This window comes from Oreochromis aureus, linkage group 15 (assembly GCF_013358895.1).
Source record: "Oreochromis aureus strain Israel breed Guangdong linkage group 15, ZZ_aureus, whole genome shotgun sequence".
Lineage (NCBI taxonomy): Eukaryota > Metazoa > Chordata > Actinopteri > Cichliformes > Cichlidae > Oreochromis > Oreochromis aureus.
In genome coordinates, this window is record NC_052956.1 from 19802455 (window position 1) to 19825367 (window position 22913).

The 22913-nt window shown below is 39.2% G+C and overlaps 3 protein-coding genes across 6 annotated transcripts in view; all 3 read left to right on the top strand.

Annotated features, from left to right (window-relative positions):
* fam184ab (family with sequence similarity 184 member Ab) overlaps positions 1-6520 on the top strand; it is a 212553-nt gene extending 206033 nt beyond the window's left edge. Inside the window, exon 22 of one of the 2 annotated variants that reach the window (XM_031756301.2) lies at positions 5563-6520. In XM_031756301.2, coding sequence (XP_031612161.2) covers positions 5563-5644 — 82 coding nt within the window. In that variant the 3' untranslated portion in view covers positions 5645-6520. The remainder of the gene's footprint in view (positions 1-5562) is intronic. The other variant, XM_031756302.2, reaches the window with a different exon arrangement.
* A 1401-nt stretch (positions 6521-7921) lies between these two features.
* Positions 7922-9560, top strand: ptrhd1 (peptidyl-tRNA hydrolase domain containing 1). The gene is made up of 2 exons (XM_031756289.2): positions 7922-8163; positions 9094-9560. Exons 1-2 carry the CDS (start codon positions 7954-7956, stop codon positions 9262-9264), a joined length of 381 nt encoding a protein of 126 aa, XP_031612149.1. The 5' UTR covers positions 7922-7953; the 3' UTR covers positions 9265-9560.
* Positions 9561-14513: 4953 nt separating this feature from the next.
* Positions 14514-22913, top strand: part of ncoa1 (nuclear receptor coactivator 1) — an 82598-nt gene continuing 74198 nt past the window's right edge. The window contains exons 1-2 of one of the 3 annotated variants that reach the window (XM_039598839.1): positions 14514-14655; positions 15054-15105. The gene's annotated coding sequence lies outside the window, so the exon portion shown is untranslated. Of the gene's footprint in view, positions 15106-22913 lie in introns of all 3 variants that reach the window. The other 2 variants (XM_039598837.1, XM_039598838.1) reach the window with 2 other exon arrangements.

Consider the following 22913-nt stretch of genomic DNA (forward strand, 5'->3'; position numbering starts at 1 on the left):
CATACAGAGTCAAGAACAGAAAAAAAATAGCTGAATGAACCTTTAGAGCAGACTGAAGTCTCAGCTTTTGGCTCACACATAAGCTGATCTTATTATCTTTATAAAAATAAAGATAAGCTGTCTTCAGGTAGCTGTTCTAACGTGTGCATTTAGTCAAAGTCCTGGGATTCTTTAAAGCTGTTTAAAAGGCCTAAAAATATGATAGTATATTAAAAGGTCATGGCTAACACTGTCACCTTACAGCAAGACCCTGAATTGGATAAGTGGAAGAAAATGGATCGTAAAAAGTAGAGTATAGTAAAAAATTTAAATCTTTTAAATTACATAGTTTTGATATAAACATATAGATAAGTGAACCAAGTACAAACAATGTAAATAAATAGACAATAATTAGGTATTACATATTTAAAACAACTATAATTCATTAGGCCGGTTATTTTTATCCACATGAAAAACACCGTGTTTTTGATTGATAAACATGCATCTCATTACGTTTATTACATTGTTTATGTTAAATTTAAGTAATCTACATGAATGAAATGTACAACTGAAAGACCAAATCATGAACACTTGAGCTGCAGATGATATGACTGCACCTCGATCCCTTAAAAAATAAGGTAGGCAGGTGAAGTGCACACATTTGTAAAAGCCTGCCGAGTTTCTAGCCGTCTCTTTCCCCCTCAAGGTCCAGTATTTGTGCAAATGCAAAGAGAGGCCACATCCTCTCTCTCTGCTGTCACGTATAATGGATAGACTCCCTCCTTCAATCTGATACGCTCCTCTCGCTCTTCTTACTTCTTCCTCTGACCTTGATTCATCTTCTCATGCTCTGCCAATCTCTTTTCATCTCCTCTCCATCGTATTTCCTGCCCTGCTCCTGCAAGTCATCCAGCTTCTCTGCTCACGGTTTCATACCACCACATTTCACCTCTCTTTTCTCCTTTTCTTCTTGCAAACAGAAAGCTGCACTTCCTGCATCAAAGCTTCCTGAAAATTATCTTTAAAATCCTCTGATCACCTCGTGATTCTGTTGGTCAGTGCACACACAGAGCATTTTATTGTGAAGAAGAGGGTGTTTAATATGAGATGACCGTGAGCACAAATTATACATTAACATGAATATTTTATGAATTTGTGGTAAAACAGAACGCCTTGAGTCTGAACTGTGACCGTGCGCAGCATAAACAAGATTCATTAGGCTGAGCAAATATAAGGGAGGTCTTTTGGGGAGAAAGTAAAATAACAAAAAAATACCCCCGTAAAATTTTAGCATCGCCCCGGGGTTATGGGACTGTTTGTTTAAGAAGTAGCCAATTAAGAAACAGAAGTGGCTCCGATAGGTGTTTGTTTTTAATAGATGCACACACTAATTAGTTCAAACTTTGGGGAACGGTATGTTTCCCCTCCGAGGACGTGAGTCAGGAAGGAACTGCAGCTTGGTTAGATCATATAAATTCCAGCCGCGATTGGCATTTTTCTGGAAAAGAATATACTTTAAATCATTGGATAATGCCAATTTAAAAGTAATTTAGTGTTATAGAGTTACCTGCTGAGGAAACTAACTTCTTAAAGTATTTTAACATATATATATATATACTCACCAAGCTCAGCTCATCAGTGCTCTTTTAAAATGTGACACAGACAATATAAAAGATGCACATAGCTTAAGAATCTGAAAACCCTACACCAAAACCTGCACCTCATGAGAAAAGCAACTAAACATCGGATCGACGCAACCCGCAGCTTCTGATTGGCCTGTTCAGTCCCATCGGTTCATTTTGTGCATTTCTAGCTACTATTTTGCAGCAGTTTTTGAATTTATCAGTGAGAGAGTAACAATAAATAGTATAAAGAATAATTCAGTTTTAAGGTCATACTGAAAAGGATGTTAACCTCGTTTTGTGAACTGTGCTCAATATTAGAGTCACAGAGGAGGCTTTTTAATCACAATGATTAATTAGCATTAGCATAAACACTCAACGTTAGGCTTCTTTAATGGGACTTTACTAGCCAATGGGTGATGCCACAGTGGCTACACCCATCCTTTATAATGTGAACACAGCCGTAGGATTAAAATACATCGCACTCTGCAGTATGGACTTGGAGGGCGGTAGAAACATTGGAAATGCTTCAGAGACACAAAAATAGGGATGTTGTGACATTTTCATAGAAAGTGCATTACACAAGACGCCGCTCGTAACAGTTTGTGCGTTTCACAGACAGTTACTCTGTCTCTTCTAGGGTTAGATTTTCCTTCTTAATGGTCCATCACAATCTCGTGTTCACAAAGCAACACAAAGGGTGCTTTGGGCTATTTATTATTTATTAAACTGAAATACTTCCAAAGAATTCTGAAATTAACGTCTACACCGTGTCTTGCATAAAAACTCTTCCACACAATTACTAATATTTTAGATGCAGAGCTGTGTCCAAAGTCCTGTGTGAAACTTTGCTGCTGATTTCAAGGGAAAAAAATGCATCTTTTAAAAAAAAGGCTTCAGAGCTTTGAGTCAGATTTTCCAGCTTCACTGAAGAGAGGCTGCTCAACTGAATCTATACTTCCCTTTAAGATGTGGAAGAAAACACAGACACACACAAAAACCTCCAATTCAGTCCAATAGCTGTTTGAAGTTAAAGTTTAAACAGTTTAAGCTCCAGAATGTAGTTTTAACTTTGGTGCCTAGTTTTCAAATATGGTGTAGTAGCCATACAATAACAGGCAGTGAGGTGGGGAAGCATCACGTGAAAAAACAGCCCACTTACCGTTACATGTCAAAGGAAGGGCTCTGAAATTTTACAGTTAACTCAAACCACCAAAATTTGTGAGGATATGTGATGAGAGTGAAATGTGCAGAGCGATATCTCAAAGCGGTTTTGTTCTATGATTTTTTTTTTCATCCAGACAAGCATGAATAGGTAAAGAAAAGATGCAAAAGCCATTTTCATTTCTCGTACTTTGCTTTCAGTGACTTCTGACTCCTCCAGACTTTCTGAAGGTTTTTCAAAGTTTTCTTTAAACATTTTCAAACAGATGTTTTTTGTTTGTTACTGACCTATGAATCATTCAAGCATAAAAAACCATCAACTCAAGGGATAAACCAGTGTGTGCACATGACAAGCAACTTAGCAAAAAACCCATTTTAAATTGTATCTTTAGACACTTTGTTACTAGCAGCCTGTCACTAAAATACATAATTGTTCCCTTTCTTTCCATTTCTTTTAATGGATCTATAAAATGCCAAAAAAATAACACAGTTTGCCAAACATTAAAAAATTTATTTTTGTACCAACAAGGTGATTCTCGAAAAGCTACGAGCTAAAAACTTGGTGTTTTTCAGCATAATGTGCAGTGTGACCTTAGAAAATTTGAGGAAACTCGACAGAGTACAAATAGAAGACGTGGCAAGCCTTAAAATTTGTTTACTGCAGATGCACAGGATCTAAATATCATCTTCTTAAAAATAGAGGGAAAAAATACAACAAAGACCTGACACAGGATCTGACAGATGAACCTGGCTCTGCATTTATCCATCTACATCTATTTTCAAAGCAGTGGAAGTGTGGCTGAGATGAAGCTATTCCTGAGGAAGGGAAACCGAGAGAAAAGCCTTGGGTATGCCAAATTACACAGAGCTGGACTGATCAGAGGTTACGAGTCAGAGGTAGAACAGTGAGTGTCTGCAGACATCCGTAAAACATGGAAGCTCTGTCGGGGTTTGGAGATCTTTTCAAAAGTGATAGAATTATAACACAGAAATGTACCATCAGATTTTTATCCACCATTCAGTACCATCTGGTACTGCTACTTTTGATTGGCAACAGCTTCAGTTTTAAGCATGACAGGTATCCCAATGCAGTCAAAGCAATCCTGGATAGAACAATATAATGAACTCTATCGGCCATGTACCAGCCTCCCCGGAGCCCAGATCTCAATTGAAGCAGTGTGGGATCATCTAAAGGGAAATAACATCCAAAAAATAGCTTTGAATGTCCTTCAAGAAAAAATCAAGACTTTTCCACAGTACTGTATTAATAGCTCCAAAACATAAAAAGTAGTCCTGTCAAAAGAAAAGCCTCATGAATAAATCCCAACAAAGGTTTAATAACCCTTCTTTAATTTTGAAATTTGTTTTGGCAAACTTAAAAAGGACAGAAAAAAACAGAAAATCCTCACAAAACATTTTCTTGAAAAGCATCTGGACACAGGTCTTTTAGAAAATCTTATTCAGACAGGATGAAATTGTTCCATTTTTGTAGCCATTTTCAGCTGATTTGAGGCTCTAGTGATGATTTCCTGCAGCAGCATCATGGTTTGATGATTTGAGAAGTCAAATTAAACCGTTCTCATGGTGATGAGGGACGGCGCTGTTACAGCCATGTGTTTATAACAGTTTCTGGGTGGTGACATCTCTGTGAATACGACACCGATTAACAGTTTCGCTAAACGGGGAATACGGGGAAGATCAATTCACTTCAAAGGACTTTGTGAACTTCACTAAGCCTTTACTTAGAGATAAAACATTGCTGGTGGTTACTTTCCAAAGGCTGCACAGGAGAATAGTCATTCAATCAGCTGTAATATAACTGGAGTGTGGAGAAGGACGAACACTCACGTGGCTCATCTTGAAGATCGTGGCTGTGGTTATGCTGCCCCCTGTGGACAGAAAAGAAAATTACACATTCAGACTTATTCAAACGCTCAGATTTCAAACTTAAATCACACAAAAACACCAGTGGAGTGTGGAAAAGGGTCAAAAACCCAGTTAAGTTTTCTCAAAGCATCAGAGGTAGACATTAATATTAATTAATATTAATGATTATTGATTCATGATAGTAAAAAAGTTTTGCTGGTCTGTCTGAGAAGAAACAGACAGACTTACATCACTGGTTACAATGAAGACATGTGCACAGGTGGACACAGGGGTTATTTCTGCTTTGGTAACGCTCCGTCACTAGCTCATATTCACAAACTAACACAGAGGCTGCTTTGGGCTATTTATTTTAATAGTTAGGAAAATACTTCCAAAGTTAACATCTACATCGTGTCTCGCATAAACCTCCACAAAACTACACAGTCGCTGATGTTTTAGATGCAGAGCTCAGCTTGATTTATTTCAGTATTTAGACCGGACGAAGTACTAAAACAAACATCTTCCACGCAGTTGTTAATGTGTGTCCCCCGCTCTTCTGCATGTTAATATCAACAGAGTGTGAACGTTTGTTTTTGATTTTGGAGGCAAAAAAAGAAAAAGGTTTTTAGCTGTGGATCAGATTGTGGAGCTTCACTGGAGGAAGGCTGCTCAGCTGAATCTATATTTTCCTGAGAGATGAAAGCATTAGAGCATCATTTTCTTTTCAATCAGAAATCATCATTTGAGGCTAAAGTTGGATTATTATAAAAACACATCGACTTTTAAGATTCTTTGGTGTGAAAAAAATCTGAGAGTGTTAAAGTGAAGCTTGTGCTTTTCACCCCTTAATGTTTTAGCGTAACGAGCTGAGCGATCAGCCTCTCACTTCTCTTTCTTTAACTTTCTGTTTGTGTGTGTGTCCGTCCTGAAGCCCTCCTGAAACAAAGGACTCTGCCATCGACTCCCCGGACGCTCAGCGCCAGGAGTGGTTCGCCCAATACTTTTCCTTTTGATCGACCACAAACCTGCAAACACAACGATTCAGCATGTCAACCAAACTTTAAAAAAAAAAAGAAAAAGAAAAAACTGATGAAAAAAAACAAAAAACTGGAAAAAAAATTCAAACTATTTGTTATTTATCGTCATTGATCGGTTCGGGGATCAATCCACTTTGGAATCAGTCAACTGAAACTGTAAATCCTGGTTTGAAAATCGCTTCTCCTCGACGTGTCGATCAAACGCACAGAACCTGATGTCACTGATTTCCACTTCTGGGAGAAACACCACGATTTTCCAATTCCTGCCGTTGACCGAGGCCAAACTGAATTGAACCCGACCGCGACATCAAATGTCATCGCTCCGATCTGATTTGATTGTTTGATTCTCTCTGATTGTTTCACTGTGGATGAGTTTCTCTCATAGTACAGTGACAATAATCATCCGTATGTTTGATGTTTATTTCATTCCTTTACTCTTCGACTTATTTTGCAGTTTCTTGGAACTAGAATAAAATATGAGTGGTGCATTTTCATGCTGCTAATTGCCATTGTTGGACTACAGTAAGAACTATATATAAAGAATTATACGGTAGGTAATTGTGCTCTCTTTGTACGTGGGCCCCACTGCATACAGCATCTTAGACTAGGAGGGCTGATCTAAGACCAGTTTGCCTCCTCATTTATGGTGACATTAACTTCGGACCTGATCCTAGATCAGTTACACTTCTCTGGCGTGCTCCGTGATTACAGGCTCTGATTTTAGGACGGCACCATCATGGCGAGTTTGTTACAGCTGCATAGAAGTTTCAGCCGATTTTGGTAGAATATTAAAACTTGTTTGTATGGTCGTCTGTCTCAACACAGATATAATGATGTCTCACCAATTTTAAAATCAAAAATAGCATATTTTATATTTATATTATAATGTGTATGCTTAATAAATTATTATTGTGACATTTACTGGCGTTTGCTTGTCTTTTTTTAATGAACTGGTGATTTGTGTTTTCTTTTTTCCATAAATGAAGTTAACTTATTTTGTTATGAGGTAAAAAAAAAAACAAAAAAAAACAACAACAACAACAAAAGCTTTTAGTTTTGGTTTAATTAATACAGGAGTGAAGGGAAACAGATGGAAAAGCAGAGGAAGAGACGGTCTAAATACACAGGGCTGATTGGGGTGAAAGGAAGAGACGAGGCAGACGAGGAGTCGAGGCAGCGAATTATAAACCGAATGAGACATCCTCAGTTCAGAGCTTCATTTTAACGACATGTCAGTTCAATGTGACGTGTGGAACGACTGCTTCATTAAGAGTTTGTGCTGCACTGGGGCAGAAGGTTTGCGCATCTTAAATAACTCAATACGAACAACACAGCTGTCAACAATACACCTGCACCTGTTTATCCTGGATTACAGCTCCTCCTGGAGCCCACCGTCACCCCCTCACACTGTCCTCCAGAGCCTAGACACAGATTTATCCTAATATGTATGCAGCGTGTTGTTGGGCTAACAACACAACACAGTCCCTCATGCTTGGAGCATGACTCGACAGACAAATACTTTTCAGTAAAAACTAAAAGTAGATATAAAGGTTGTCTTGAACACTGTTGTGCTCACTGGAGACATGAGATCACATCACATCATCAACAGAGCAGCTTTATGGGTTTTATGATGCAGCTGTGCCAAACATCGCTTTAAAATGAGGCTGTTCATCAAAAACATCCCAACAGGCAGTAGAAGTAGCAACTGTCCTCCTGTGCTCTCAAATCAAATGATTTTAAATAAATAAGTAATTACTTAAACATGTTTCCACGAATTTCGTTTTTGGCAGCTTGAATTTCTGCTAAATTGATCAAATCACAGGAGGCTTTAATATTTACAGAAGTAACTGACACAGTTTAGGTGAGCTCATCTGCAGACAGTTGTATAAGCATTTGAAATTTGATGGAAAAATAAATGGGATAAAGTGAAGGAAGAACACATTCTTATATGTATACTGATAAAATGGTTTATAGTGTTTTTATAAATATATATTTATGATGAATAGGATTATGATTTATGTTTAGATAAAAGAAAGAAGATGAAAATAAGGTGAAAAATAAGAAATATAAGATGTGGTAGAAAAAGGAAAAAAATCTGTGGTGTTTACACAGCTGTTTCCTTTTTAACGCAATCCTAAATACCATAAAATCCTACAAAACGAGCAGGCTGCTACACTATGGAGTCTTAACAGTGACCGCTAGAGGGCGGTAGTGCTGCTCATAACACGTTATTAACAGTTTGACCCGGAAAATAAACAGAGCCTGAGTTCCTGTGCGGGCTAAAGATGGCGGCGTCAGGAGCCGGGTCTCCCGGCCGGCTGGTCCAGTACGTGGTGGTCCGCTCGGATCTGGTTCATAAACTGTCCTGGCCCCTGGGGGCCGTGATAACTCAGGCCTGCCACGCCGCTACCGCCGCCATCCACCTGCACTACGGAGACCCGGACACGCAGCGCTACCTGTCCGAGCTGGACTCCATGCACAAGGTGGTGCTGGGGGTAAGACAGCCGTGCCAAACTCTGTTCAGAAATTCGCTACTTTAGCTTCTTGGAGCATATTGCAGTTTCATCGCCCGATATAGATTAAATACGGAGATGTTACAACTCGACATTCTTATTTGAAATCATCGGCAACAGTAAATTTCTATATAATATCGATTTATAGCTATTATTCACAGTCATTGCCTCTCTAGCTGCATTTAAAACCCTTCATTTTAAATAATAATAATATCAGAGTGATCAAGCTGAGCGCCGAATTAAAAGACCAGTCCTACATATTAGGATAAGGTGATAAATTATGCGCTAGCAGATACATTTTCCCTATAATTCATTAGACTTTTAAAGTCTATAATTTCGAGTAGAAGTAAGAGATTTTTCCCCTCAGAAGCAGGGCTGTCAAACCTAGAGGCCAAAGCCAGCGAAAGGTCCAGTTCGGCCCAATAGGAGGCTTTACAGTGTGTCATGTTATTACTAACTTCTCCCAGTTTTTCAATTAAAATAGTTTTTTTTTTTTTTTTAATTGCACTTCACTTTTAAAAGAAGTGTCAGAGTGCTGATCTGTTCTCTATAAACATAAACAGATAAGGACTGATACCTTCTGATATTACATTTTAAGAGACTGGCAAGGGGTATCTTTCATTTTGCCTAATGTTTTCAGCTTTCAGGATGTTCCCCTTTACACTTAAAAGGAAAGCATTGCGCTGGTGTATTAATATTACTCTTAACAGCTGTTGTCTATTGTTTTTACTGGGCTGTTTTATTAAACTCACCACAGGCTGTTAGGACAAACAAAGTGGTGCATATAGAAATAGATTTACTGTCTCAGCCTCTTGTTTGGACAGACCTGCAGTGTTTTCTTCCCACGACTCTGGCCTTCATTGCAGGAATCTGTTGCAGTCGTCAGTGAGAGTATGCTTTTTTTGTCTCCAGGCTCCAGATGAGGCTGCCCTCTCTGGTCTGTCAGAGTCTCTGAAGCAGGCTGGTGTCTCTCACAAGCTTTGGATCGAACAGCCTGAGAACATCCCCACGTGTTTAGCCCTGAAGCCGTATCCAAAAGAGACTGTCCAGCCACTGATGCGCAAGTTCAAACTCTTCAAATGACTTCTGCTCCAAACGCCGCTGCCACGCTGAGACACTCTCCATCCGGACACTCATTTTTATTTTAAATTGCAGTCTGCAAAATGGACAGTGGGCACTGCACCCTTTTCTGTCCAGGATTAAAATCTGAAATAATTGTCTGCTAATCTGGGTTTATTTGTTCTGATGTTTTACAAAATACAAAAGCTGTGTGGCATTCGTTTGTGATGTAAAAGCAACAAAAATCCCTTATCTCACCCCCAGCTGGTTCTCATTGCTCATCTAAATACACTGCATTAAACAGGAATGGTTTAACTCAGGTGTATGTTATCATATTGTGAATCCTCTGTTTGAAAATGAACTTTATGCCGCCATACTGATGAGTGTGGATTTCCACCTCTGCACTGTTTTATAACTGGAGCTCTTGCCGGCTGATGTTTCACCGGAAGATTTGAACATTATTTATCAGTTTTACACTCTTTTATCTAAATTCATGTCACAACTGGAGTCCATCCCAGATGTTACCGGGTAAAAGTCTGAGTCCTCAAGCCACCAAAGAGCCAATCCAAAGAGACAGAGACATCTATAGCCAATTTAAAAACACCAGTTAACCTGAAATGCATCTGTCAGTGTTAAGTTAACGTTAAAAATTAAGGTGAAAATCTTTATTTATTTATTTTCTGCCAGTGCCCCAAAGCTCTAAAGGTATCCAGGCTTCTTCCTGGGATTTAAAAAAGAAACGGAAGAAGAAGAAGGAAGAATCCAAGAATTTAAAGTTATCTCATCTGCTTAATCTATAAACTGACTAACAGCTGGCCAAGTCAATGTTATCAGCTCACGTTCAATGAGCTGATAAGGTTCAGAGTGTGTGTCCAATCACACTTTACTTCTATGAGGCCCTGCACTACCTGTTCACTGTTAATGAGTCATTTTAGCAAGATTAAGCAACTCTGAGTCAACCTCTCTGTACACACTGCAGGTCAGTTTATTTCTCTTGCAGTTATTTGATTGATTAAATATGAGAAAGTAGCAACAAGTGCCTTCATAATTTCCTGGAGCCATCTCATAATGTCATAAAATTTCCTTTAATCATTTAAAACGATCTGAAAGCCTGTTTCTTCCTGACCTGAGTTTTAATCTGTTTATTTCAGGCTAAAGTAGATAACAGAAACAAAAAAGTAAGAAACTAAATAAAAATGACCATTTCAGGTAAGTTGTTTTAATGTGAATTAGATTTTTTGATTTTGATTTTTTCCCATAATCAGTCACTTGCAGACAAATTGCATCATTAGTTTGAGTTGATGCTAAATGTGCAGGTATCATGCTGAATAACTTAGAACCTCACACAGAAATAAATGCAAGCATAAAATGTTTTTTTTTATATAAATTTTTCTCTATAAAATTGTCCCACAAAGCCTGGCTTCTTTTAAAATGATTATTATTATTGGAAATCACAAATGAGATCCAGCAAACCTTGACACACAAAGCTGAAGCTTTAAAAAGTATTCTCAGAAATTTCCCCTTTTTTTCTTGTAAATTTGTAATATTTTGCCACTGCATTTGAGTTTTTTTGTGCTGTGCTGACAAACGCTGACAGTGTTGGTTCAAGTTACTTCAAAATAGTAATAGTTTTTGTAACTGTTTACCGAATCAAACTCAAAGTAATGTCAGTACACACTTTAAACGCTGCACGGTCGTACTCTCTCTCCTGCACTCCATATTATGCATCGTTGATCTGCACACGTCTGTTGCTGCCACGGATGTCGCACGCTCATACATCATTGTCTTGAGGCACTCTCAAAAACAAAATCACGGTTTAGTAACGCAGTAACGCAGCGTGCTTACAGGAAAGTAACAGTAATCTAATTACTTTACTCGTTACTTCAAAAACGTAATCAAATTGCTTGTGTTACTGCCCATCTCTGGTGACGATTAAGAGCAAAACCTCATGAATGACAAAAGAGAAAAAGAACACACGTGAGCCTTGGACATTGTAGACTCCTCACCTGAAAACTGCAGAAATTAAAATGTAAAAAAAATCATATTTACGTAAATTTCTCATTTTGAATACGGTCCTGATTCTTATCCCACATCTGTTTAGTGTTTTTCCAACCTGCAGAAGTAGACGATGGACCTAATAACATCCCTGTAATAACATCAATAGAACATCATTAGAAAATGAACTTACTTCAACAATTTTTAAAAAATAATTAAGATATTTTTATTTGATAAAGGCAATGCAGAAACTGATCAGCTGCAGGACAGTTTATAGCTACAGTCAACCGTCCACCTCTGACCCTATACTCTACACAATGTACAGTTCAAACTTACAGTTGTCACTCATAAAGTACACATAGGAATGGTCAGAAGATCACAATAACTCTTAACTGAGTCACTCTGACAATAAACTCGAGGTCTGACAGAAACCAAAAGTTGGCTGTAGAGCCTCTCAGTTGCTCTTTTTGCTGTTGTGTTAACACAAACCTTAGATGTTTGTGATGTTCATAAACATACGCTTTCTCTCTGCGTGCAGTTTTATCCAAAAAGACTCAGAAATAATTCATGCTAGCGCCGCACTGTCAGTTGTTTTTATTTACGCTTCACTGAGAGGCTATCAGGCTTGACACTGGATATTTTAGGAACCTGTTTTCTTTACTAACAGGGATCTCAGCCATGACATTAAAAAAAAAGGAAGAATAACTTGGAATCAAGCCGACTGTGAGCACAGCAGTAGTAAATTAACTGTAGATCATTTACATTGTAAACTTGGGTTGTAAATGCATAACAAAAATGTTTTTAATCCATGCGTGACTCATCTCCAGATTTCACCACTACTTTCAGGCATGCTGTAAAGAGGCATTTAACAGGCATTAAATTTGAAAAAGGCAATAAAAGACAGATAAACAACAATAAATCCCACTTTTAGAACTCCATGTATCCAAACGCCTGCTTTCATGACTCATAACCTTGAACTCTGAAGTAAAAACGCTCTGAAGAATGCGAGTGACCAATCAACATATTACACACAATGTAATTACTTCAGTGTATTTCCCAGAATATGCTGCCTTAAACACGCTACTGTAATTTTATCATAACATCCAGAGTTCAAAGGAGCGGCAGGCTGACAGGCACACTTAACAGATGAGTGTTGTGCTTGCAGCGATAGTTTATAGAGATGAGGAGATATGCTATATTTATACAGAAATTTGGCCCTCAGTGGTTTCCAAAACATGCCAGAAAACAGCAGCAGATGAGCTGCGTACTCTGACAGAGCAAAGTCCGTGCACGTCTCCGTGACAATGTTTTCATGTGAGGGGAAACGAAAGCGAAATAACGATCAGCATTTATGTCAAATTAAGTTAAAGATGCCGTACAGAATCAAAAGGACAAATGAGATCTGCTTCTGCAGATGCTTACAGTGATTTTTAACTTGTTGGGCAACTCCGTCATTTAGTTCAAATGGACCAAAAACAGAAGCGGTGCTGAAGGGGGGTCCGGGGTGGCATCGACCCATAAGTATTACTGAATGTGTACGCAATGTGTTGTTTTCCTGTTGCGCTTTTAGAGACCAGTGGAGTCCAGATTGGAAATGCAGTTTGCTGATAAGCTCAATGATAACGAAGAAAACGTGTCGCTGTTTTCTAGCAACATTTACGATCAGTTATTAATTAGTGGAGCTCAAATAAGTGATTAACTTTATATGGCTCCTTCACTAAAATGCTGTTTTCTAACTTTTTCTTTATATATTTGAGAGTTTTTTGTCACATAATTGTTTATTTTTTGTTGATTGTCAGCTTTTATCTCAGTATTTTTTTGTACATTTTTTTTTAAAGAATTTTACCTGATTTTCCCTTTACATATTTCTCTTAAATTTGCCATTTTTTCATAAATTTGCCTGTTTTTTCCCTGTAAATGTGTTAAGAAATGCTGTAAAATTGTAATACTGATAAATTTGACTGACTAATTTATTCTTTTCTAAATCTGTTTCCAGGATTGTTTTTCTCCCCCCCGTCATTGCCAAATGCTTGCTCATAGGGGACTGTCTGTTCATTGGGTCTTTCTCTGTGCAGCATAAAGCACCTTCAGATTACTTTTCCTTTTGCTGAAACGGTGCTTTATGAGTAAACTGTTGAGTACAGTTTTAATGTACTGTACTTTAAGTAATTTGACACCTTTCTACTTCGACTACACCCGATTTTGGATGCAGATATAGTTCTTGGTACTGTATACCGTGCATACCAGCTTTAGTTACCTATTATTTTTCAAATTGTATAACTCCACTAATACACTGAATTGGTGAAGTTATATTATTAAAATAAACCCGTACAGCGGTATATAAGAAATTCAAATTAATTTCAAGACAATTAGAGTGATGTACATACCAATAAATCAAAATGTAGGATTCACTAAAATTGCGTGTATGATTTTGAATAAAGACTGTTTAACTTTAAGTACATTTTGATGATAAAACTTTAGCATTTTCACCAATTTTTTTTCACCTTTCAGAGTTCTCAGGAAAGGTAGAAGAGAGCAGGGGAAGGGCAAAATTCCTAGCTTGCAGCATGGGGTCACCTCCTTAACCTGGAGAGTTATACTGGTGTAAGTACACAGTATTTGATGTAATACTTCTGTAAACAGAGGACAGGGCTGCACATGAGCCTGAAAATCAATGGCATCCATCAGTCAGTCCATCGAGCCAGAGCTGAACCAAAGGTGTGACCAAAGGTGACAGCTGGAACAAAGGCCAACTTCAGATCCGACTCATCTCTTTGTCACGATGACTGCTTGAGAATCCTCACATGTACCAATCTGCAGATCCACCTCACACTCCACCTTCCCATCACTTGTGAATCCCATGACGCTTGAACTCTCTCGCCTTGGGGCAGCTTTCTGTAGGGGACCCAATGTTTTCTACCTGCCCTTCCCAAACCATGTTGTCTTGAAACGCCCCTGTACATTAGACGGGATATATGACACATCAGGGATTTTGCACAGTGCGTGCACGGCATCTGGATTTAGGAGGCCTAATAGTTTCCAGAAAGCATCAGTGCTCACCCTCCCTCCTCCAGTCACTCTGTGCGGTGTGGCTAAATACACGCTGTATGTCTGCACATTCACCCTGACACATACGACACATTAATCACATGTAATCAACAGTCGGGTCTCCTCTCTGTCAGCACTGTGGAAGCTTCTGCCCGCTGCCCTCGGCGTGAGCGCGCCTCGACGTTCCGCGCGCACGAGCAGCCCTGTTTGTTTGTGTTGAGCGATTGGAAATGGCGGAGAGCAGAGACCAAAGCGATAACTCGGGCTAGCAAACGCAAGTGCGCCGTCATTGAAACGCAGAAACCTTTCGCAAGTGGTTCTCGGAGTTACTTACGGTTTGCTGCTGCCGACGGGACACAAGTCGCACGCGAGGTGAGCGGATTTTCGGAGCGAGGTTTGGATTTAGCGGAGCTACTTAGCTGGCTAAGCTAACCGTGCTAGCAACCTGGCGTTAGCTGGCTCCGAGTGGTGTGTGTGTGATTTTAAGCACGCAGGCTTGTTTGTCAACATAAGCTGACGTTGAATTGATAGCGAGCCAGCTAACATACAACTCCCCCGGTCACCCAGCTTAACCTGAGTGTGTTTATAACATGGTGGCCACAGCTGAGCGCAGATTTATCTGTGCAAAGTGAGAGTGGATAAAAAAGTCAGACATCTGACCATCCTGGTCGCCAGCAAGCTGCAAGTTAAGCTGGTCAGCCAAGTTAGCTAACTGGCTTGCTTTGCACACAGTCTAAACTGACTCTTTTGTTTGCCTGGGAATTAATCAGCCAGCGTGAAGCAAGATCTCAGTGTTTGCAAGCTGAACGGACGGCTGAACAGGTAAGCATCGCCGTGAATGCATGACATGTCATCCCTACAAACCCTGACTCAAGTGGCTGCAGCAGCGCAGGGTGCGCTCAGGGCCTCCAAACTTGCCTGACTCATTGTTGGTTTTTCCACATAACGTTACTAAATTTCACAGACACCATCTTCTCCAGCGGGATTTATAACGTGCAAGGCTCCGCCGAGCTTTTTCTTTCACTCCTTTTCCCCTCCTCCTCCTCCTTCACTCCCCCGCCACCTGCAAAGAAACGAGATCAGGCAGGTCTTATGTAATATGGTAGAGCCGGCCTCAAGGTGTCGCTGCGGTTCATTCAGGCCGGATTCACAAATCAGCGTGGCTTACAGGCTCTGATGGTGGGCGTGTCTGACATTTGGCGGTATCCATTGTCATAGCAGCAGCACTTAGTATAAGCCAGGCTAGCTGCGTGTTAACATAGACAATATAAACATATCTGCCTGTCAAGGCAGGTCGTGAAAGTAGTCACAGCCCTTTAATCTACTGATTTGGGTTTCTGGCTATGAACTTTCCTTGGACTCGTGTCACGTCAGTGCACATGAAATCCATGTTTTCCAGAGGGAAGATGTCCACATATGGAGGCTGTAGGAAAAGGGCTGGTGGTGGAGTCGATCATTTTTGCCTTATACTTGATCTCTGTTTACACATTTGCTTTGCAAACAGAGGTTGGTGGTTGAATTCCAGCTGTGGACACAAATGGATTGTGTCAGGAAGGGCAGCCTGTTTAAAGTTGTGCCAAATGAAATGTGGTACTGTGAACTACCCTGTTAGGTAAACTATAATAATTTTCGGTTATAACGCAGCTATTGCTCTGTTTTCAGGGGTGACTGTGGAAGGTATACGTGCTGCAGACATGGGCAAATGTGCAAATTTGTGTGACTGAACATGAGGAATCTTTTTCTCACTATTTAGCTTGCATTCTTTCCAATGACCAACAGGGGATGACTTCTTTTCTTGTCTGCCATCTATCTGCATGTCCTCCTTCTGTACATCTATGAATCTTCTCTTTGGTCTTGCTTTTTTCCTACCTGGCAGCTCCATTTTCAGCATCCTTTGTCCAAAATCCTATCTACACTGTGGTAGAACAGTTTGCTTCCGTTTTACCTGCTCTCCTGCACGCACAATATTCCTACTTTCCTGCTATCTATCATATCAGCCAGGTCTCACCCTTTAAGCGTAAGGACTGTGATTGGTAAAGTCCCTACTCTTACTTCCACACTCCTGCTTTTCCTTCTCTCTCGCTGCCTCCTAACATGCCTTCCCCCTCTATTCTCCCTTTGTTTTTAGCCAACAGCAGCACAGTTTTCACTGGCATTGTGTTGGCGAACAGCACCGGAGGTGGTTGTTGTTAACCCTGGGCCCCAACCGATCCATCATGACAGTCTTATTCTTGATGGTCCGTGTGTTTAATTGAGAAATAATTTTACACCAGAGGCTTTTCCTGATATATTCCTCCTCATTTATCTGGGCTTGGGACCAGCACTAGGAGTACACTGGCCTGTGCCAGTGTCAGGTTTCAAGGTTTCAACAGGGGGGTGACTGGTTTCCAAATGACTTATAAATGTTAATGTTTATATAGAAGTTTAAATGCCTTGAGTTCCCTTGCTCTGTGACCTCAGTAAGCACTTAACTGGTAAACTTCCTTGGTTCCGTTGCTTGTTTCATATTGACTAAAAGAAGTTAATTTTATACTTTATAGTAGAGCTGGGCGATATAAGATTTTTTTCATATCACGATATGTTTTTTTCATTTCAGGCGATAATGATATATATCACGATATAAGCCAAATAACTATATTTGTAAAATTTAAATGTGCCGTTGCTCACAAGTAAAATGTGAAATAATTAGCAGCTTGTTTTAATTAAAATATTTATTTCCCATAATAAGTTCAACAGGGCAGATGTACTTTAGGAACATGAGACTTCAGTTTCAGATAAATAAAGGCAAATATTGCAAACTACACAAAAGGCAGCCGCTAAAGCGTTTAAGTTTCAAAATAAAACAAACAAAACAGACCACTAAATTGTCAATTCCACTTAGAAACAAAATATTAATTCTAAAAATAAATCTTAGGTCGTTTTACAGAAGAACAGACAAAATTGACTAACTTTTGTCAATATCAAATAAACTGAGAAACTAAAAGGAAATTCTCAATCTCTCCTTGTTGTATAGCTTAGCTTTTCAAACAGTTTTAACAGTTACTTTAGTCTGACAAAAGCCGAATGACGAATTAGCGCTTTCAGTCAGAGATTGAGCATGCACCGCTTTATTGTATTTCCAGACTTGCTTTCGGCACAATTTACAGTGCGCGCTACTCTGTTTTTTGTCAGACTTGAAATAGCCGAAATACCTTCACACTACGGAACTTCTGTGGCCCTTCCGTTCGACAAGCTCTCCGGCATTGGAACCATCATCTGTTTTTTCTTCGGTAACCTTCGCTCACGCTCTCGGTTGATTTTTCTTTAGTCGGCAAACTCCTTTCCTTCATTACCCGGGCTGCACGGCTGCAAAAACAAATACACATGTGCCCCTTGGCGCTTGTGCTGTATGTAACAAGTCACGTGACGTGACGCTGCGGCTGTGATTGGTTCGGCTCTGCGCTACTTAATTTGGATTGGCTGTTCTTTTTTTTTTTTTTTTAAGAGGACAAGAGAGATGAGGCCTATCGCAATAGTTTAATTTTTCTATCGAGAAAAAGTTATTTCGCAATACATATCGTTATCGTTTTATCGCCCAGCTCTACTTTATAGTCAAATAAAGAGTCAGAAAATAGGATTGTATTCTCAGTGGTGAGTGCATTGCAGTCATATCCACCCCTCTCTCTTCACGTCAGGTTTCAAAACATCAACGTGTTGACATGTCGTTCATCATAGGATTTGACTAACCTGTGGGTGGTCCCATAGTTATACTTTCAGTGCTTGTTATGCTTATTTCTATGCTTTATCGACTTCTCATTCATTTTGATTGCCTGAAACATGTGCCAGTACTTGAAAAGTTGAACTAAATGAGCACTGAAGCCTGAGTCGTTGTACTTTGTTTACCTGTTTGCCTTGAATCTTGTGCAGAACCTCACTGTGTCTATAATGTCGGTTATAGCTGTGTGGTGTCATCAGGTGCAATTTAAAAGTTGTGTGTAACAGCCAGTAATTTAGGTTACTCTTGCATGTATTTGTGTTGTAGTTGGTTCTTTGTGTTAAACCAAGTGTTTGTGAAAAGACTAGCAGTGAAAACTGTTCACTTCAGCTGTTTGATGTGCTTCTCATATGTAGTTTTAAATCTTTGATGTTGTTCTTCCCCTTCGTTGTAAACTCCGTCAACTTTTTCGCCAGTCAGCGTCTTACCTGTGCTTATTGTTACAACATGCAAATAGACATGCACTATAATTCCACTTCAAAGTAGAGCTTAACCCAATATTATGTGGCACAAGGCCGAGAACTTAAACTCTTTGGAGTTCGGTTTCATGTGGAGCTCTTGTGAGATCATGAGGATGAATAGGGTCCTATGGGGCTGTAGCCCAAAAAATGTAAATTTAATGAAGCAAACATTTTTTGTGAAATACGTTTTTTTAAATACTAGGGATGTCACAACACCATGAGCTGCTTTACGGCATCCAGTATTTTGGTGTCAGGCATGAAGTGAGCAGGAGAGAATTTCCTCTTCAACCAGCTGCTTTCTACACACACATGGTCTGTTGTAGTTTAACTGCCTTTAACTAATTCTGGCATTTAGTTATTGTTTGGAAAGGGGTGCCATTGAAGGAGTGTGTCCTGTCGTAAATCCTTAACTGACCAGTCATCATGCATTTAATAAATTCTAGTGTTTTACGGGAAAAAACAAAGGTCATAAGTGTTGTTTTATTTCAGTTTGGACACATTATCAATACTCCATTTTCAAAAACCTAAAATTGTGGGGGTGTTTTTGTCTAGAAACACGTGTAAATAATTATTTTACCTATTTAGCTCCTTATACTCCTTGCAAGAGATCCCTGCTGTGCCTCCAGCTGAACTGAAGCCAGTTTCTGTACTTATTAATTAATGGGATTGGAATGATAATGGGAATGGCACTTCTCGCTTGTCTCTCCATAAGGCTGTTTGAAACATTGGAAAATGCTTAGGGATAGTGAATGGTAATTTTGCATGCTGCTCATACAGACAAAGTACATATTAGCCTTCAGTTTAACAGAATAGACTAAATTCACCATATTTGTCCTTTTTTTGTTGTTTTTTGTTGAATGGTTGTGCCTTTAGTGCCATTGTGAACAGATGTGCGCATTTGGAAACTGAATTGGCAGTCTTTGATTTCCATACACGTCACTACAAAACTAAGACATTTTAGCTAAAAATATAGATTTTCAGTAGCTTCAAACATAATATGATGCTTAATGGGAGGAAATACTGCCAAGTTGATATATTCTACGAGGGGTCAGCTGTAATTCAAACTGATCCTTGGGGTGCTGCATGTGTGTCTTCATGGGCACAGCTTCACACTTGCTTGAAATTGGATTATGATCAAAATACAAACAGTTAATTATTGTGATCTATTTCCACTAAACTTGTTCCCAGAATTGTCTCTGATTATTCCAATTTTCACCAAAGTTTCATGCATTTCCAGGCATTCACAGTTTCACACGGGGAGCTGTGATATGATGCTGAATTTATATTGTGTTTAATCTGTTTGGATGTTGTTAACACCCCTAGTAAAAAACTGAAGACAGCTTGTTTGATAGACATTTATTTCCAAATGGATATTCTTATGGTAAATAAATCTTAAGGCTAAGCTGATGTTGCTGATCATTTACTGATTACCTTAAATATTAGGATTACAATAGGCTGCTCATAAATTCTATTTGAGCTTTATTAATACTTTGAAATTTGACCTTTTATTGCAATGGTAACTGACAAATGGTGTTTAAACAGTCATCTAAATTGTGCCTTAAGAGTTCTGTCTTTGATATGTAAACAGAAGTCTGTGATAAGAGGGCTGAATTGGGCTTTGCTCCTTGAGTGTAAATCTGTTGTACATGCAGGGAAGGCAGTGGATATTTCCATAGATCCCAAGTTAACAAGTTAAAGTTTTCCAGTTGGCTGTGTTCAGACACAAGATGCAAGAAAATGCAAAGCAGCTGCCGTGACTCAACAGCTTATTATGCATAGGCTTTAAGAATTAAGCTGTTTTTTTTCTTGTAGCCTGAGAACTTATGCTTACCAAGGTGTATTTGTCAGATTACTGTTCTCCAAATCCTAAAATAATATCTTTGTAAGCTTTTGCAGGTATTTTTAGGGGGGAAAAAAAATCTCCTTTATCGTGTTAAATAATTGGATTTTTCTTATCATGCATGGAGCAATTGACTGCTTTGTTTTTGCTTGAGTGTGCTCAGTGATAGCCGCTAATCTGTTTGTGTAGTACGTGTAGTATTGCTGCTGCAGACTTTGTCTTGTTCTAAGTGAAAGCATTGTAACTGGGCCTCATTTGACCGAGATGTAGCCCAGATAAGGATACAGAGTTCAGCGTAGGCCTCAGCTATTCAGCTCGAAGTTTGTGAGTGTGGCACCAGCATGGCAGCACAGTAAGCCCAACAAGATTGTCAAAACAAAACGAGAGTGGAAGTAGCGAATTTCACTATTATTGTTTTGCAGCGTTTAAGAAAAAAAACAAACAAAAAAACATCAAAACAAATATTTAAATAATGGATAGACTTTGTTTACAGCTTAGAGGCAGAGAAAAGATGAAGATAAATAACCACTGTTTTTCCTGGTATAAAGAGAACCTCTTTTTGGTGACATGTAAGCTCAGTTGGTCATACAGTACACGTACAGTAAAGGCAATCGATGAGAGTTACTTGCTTAACAGAAGTGTATGGATTTTCCTGCCCATTAGATAAACAGCCCAGTCAGCCACACCTTTATAGGGGACATGAAACGCTATACATATTAAGGGTAATTTACACCATTGAGCTCTGCTCTTAAAAACTAAAAGAGATGTAACTCTGTCTGTGAAGCAGGATTTAAGAAATAAGTGCTAAAAGCTAATGTTTTAAAAACATGTTTAGTACAGAACATGGGTCATGCGGTTGGTTGGTTGCGGCTAATAGACTTACATTAGTTTATTATAGCTAACTAGAGACTGCATTGATACCTCTGGGGAAAATAACGACACTAAAATTAAAAATCAGTTTAAGGGGCTCGCATTTGTGCTGCCCCAGATTGCAACAATGAGTTTTATGTGAAGTACTCGAGGATATACTGTCCACTTTTCTGCCTGTCTCTTTGGCAGTAAGTGGCCGTTTGGCTAGCTGCATTTAAATGGGGGAATCTAGCTGTTAGCTGTAATGTTGGGGTTTTTAAAGCACTTAATATGAACGGTGTGGAGGAGAGCCTGTTTGAGCCAGGTGACAGGCGGTTCACCAGACTATAAATGATGCCGTATCCTTTGGCCTGATGAGCAAATGAGATGTTTACCTTTCTCTCAAAGCATGGCATCAGGTCTGATGTTGAAATACAAAGAACAAATGCCCTGAAGTCTGTAAGATGTTGTAGTTCATGAGAGAAAATGTTTGTTTGCAGTTTTGAGCTATTTGGAGTTTTACTACCATAATACAGCAATTTGTTGACTTTTGTGAGGGTTGCTTTGTTTTACTTTCACAGTGTCAGGGGCTAGGTTGAAATGGTCCATGGGGGCGTATTATGCCTGTGTGTTTTTGAGTGCATGTGTTTATTGATACTGGGATGCCTGTATGGCTGTGAGTCATGCAGTTGTATTGTATTAGCTGGTCTGCACTTCTTAAATCTGATGCACACATACACTCCATATTCTGTTAATTAAAAACAAACAGAAACTAATAAACACATGCACTGAAAGTAGAAAACTCATCCAAAGAAGCTAACTGGAACTCAGCTGAAAAGAATAAATGAAAACTAAATAAAACATGGACAAACACAGTTATTAGATCTCTGCCGAAGCTCAGTAATTGCATTTGAAGGAGAGAGTTAATGTAAACTGTAGATGTGTAAGCAGCTGTTTTTACAAGAGGATAATCATATGCATTTAATACTGTTTTTCTGTCCAGTTCCATTATTACCTTATGGCACAAGCAATGAAGCCTACCTAAGGATGAGCTACGTTTGAGGCATATTGTTGGGAGTGGGATCCCTCCTCCTCCTCCTCCTCACTCAGCTCTGCGTCTGTATGGAGAACGAGCAGCCATTTTAGCACTCAGCAGGGCTGCAGCCTGCCTGCCACTGTCACAGCTTTCTTCCTCTAATTAATGCTGTTTGTTTTGAAACCCCCAGGATACCTGCAGCCAACCAGAGAAAGTGCCACTGCGTGCTTTCACTTTGGGTCACAAAGAAAAAGATGCCTGATGATGATTGGTCTCTGTGGAGAGAGATCAGTGAGGGTCACCTGACTGCCACACTGATCTTATGGCTCAGCGTGTACATTAGTCAGTGTTTAGTGGTGTCATAAAGCTGCAGATTGGAACAAAAGTCTCTGACTGAATCTTGTTTGTGCATTTCCATAAAATTTCCAAATTTTTTAATAAATAAAATTAAACCATGTTTAGCTTCTTTGATGAAGAATGTGTAGTTTAATGGATGATTCAGTTCAGTCTTCTTTACTTTGCCTGTCTTCGTGTTTAACATAAAATCAGACGGAGGGTACTGACATTTAATTAGGTATACTCCTGTTCCAATTCAGTATGGATGCCTTGGCTTTGAGTACCTGTCAGTGTCAATCTGATACCAGTGTTTAGTTAATAAACTGTATTCCTCGCTGTCAGGATGAGACTCTG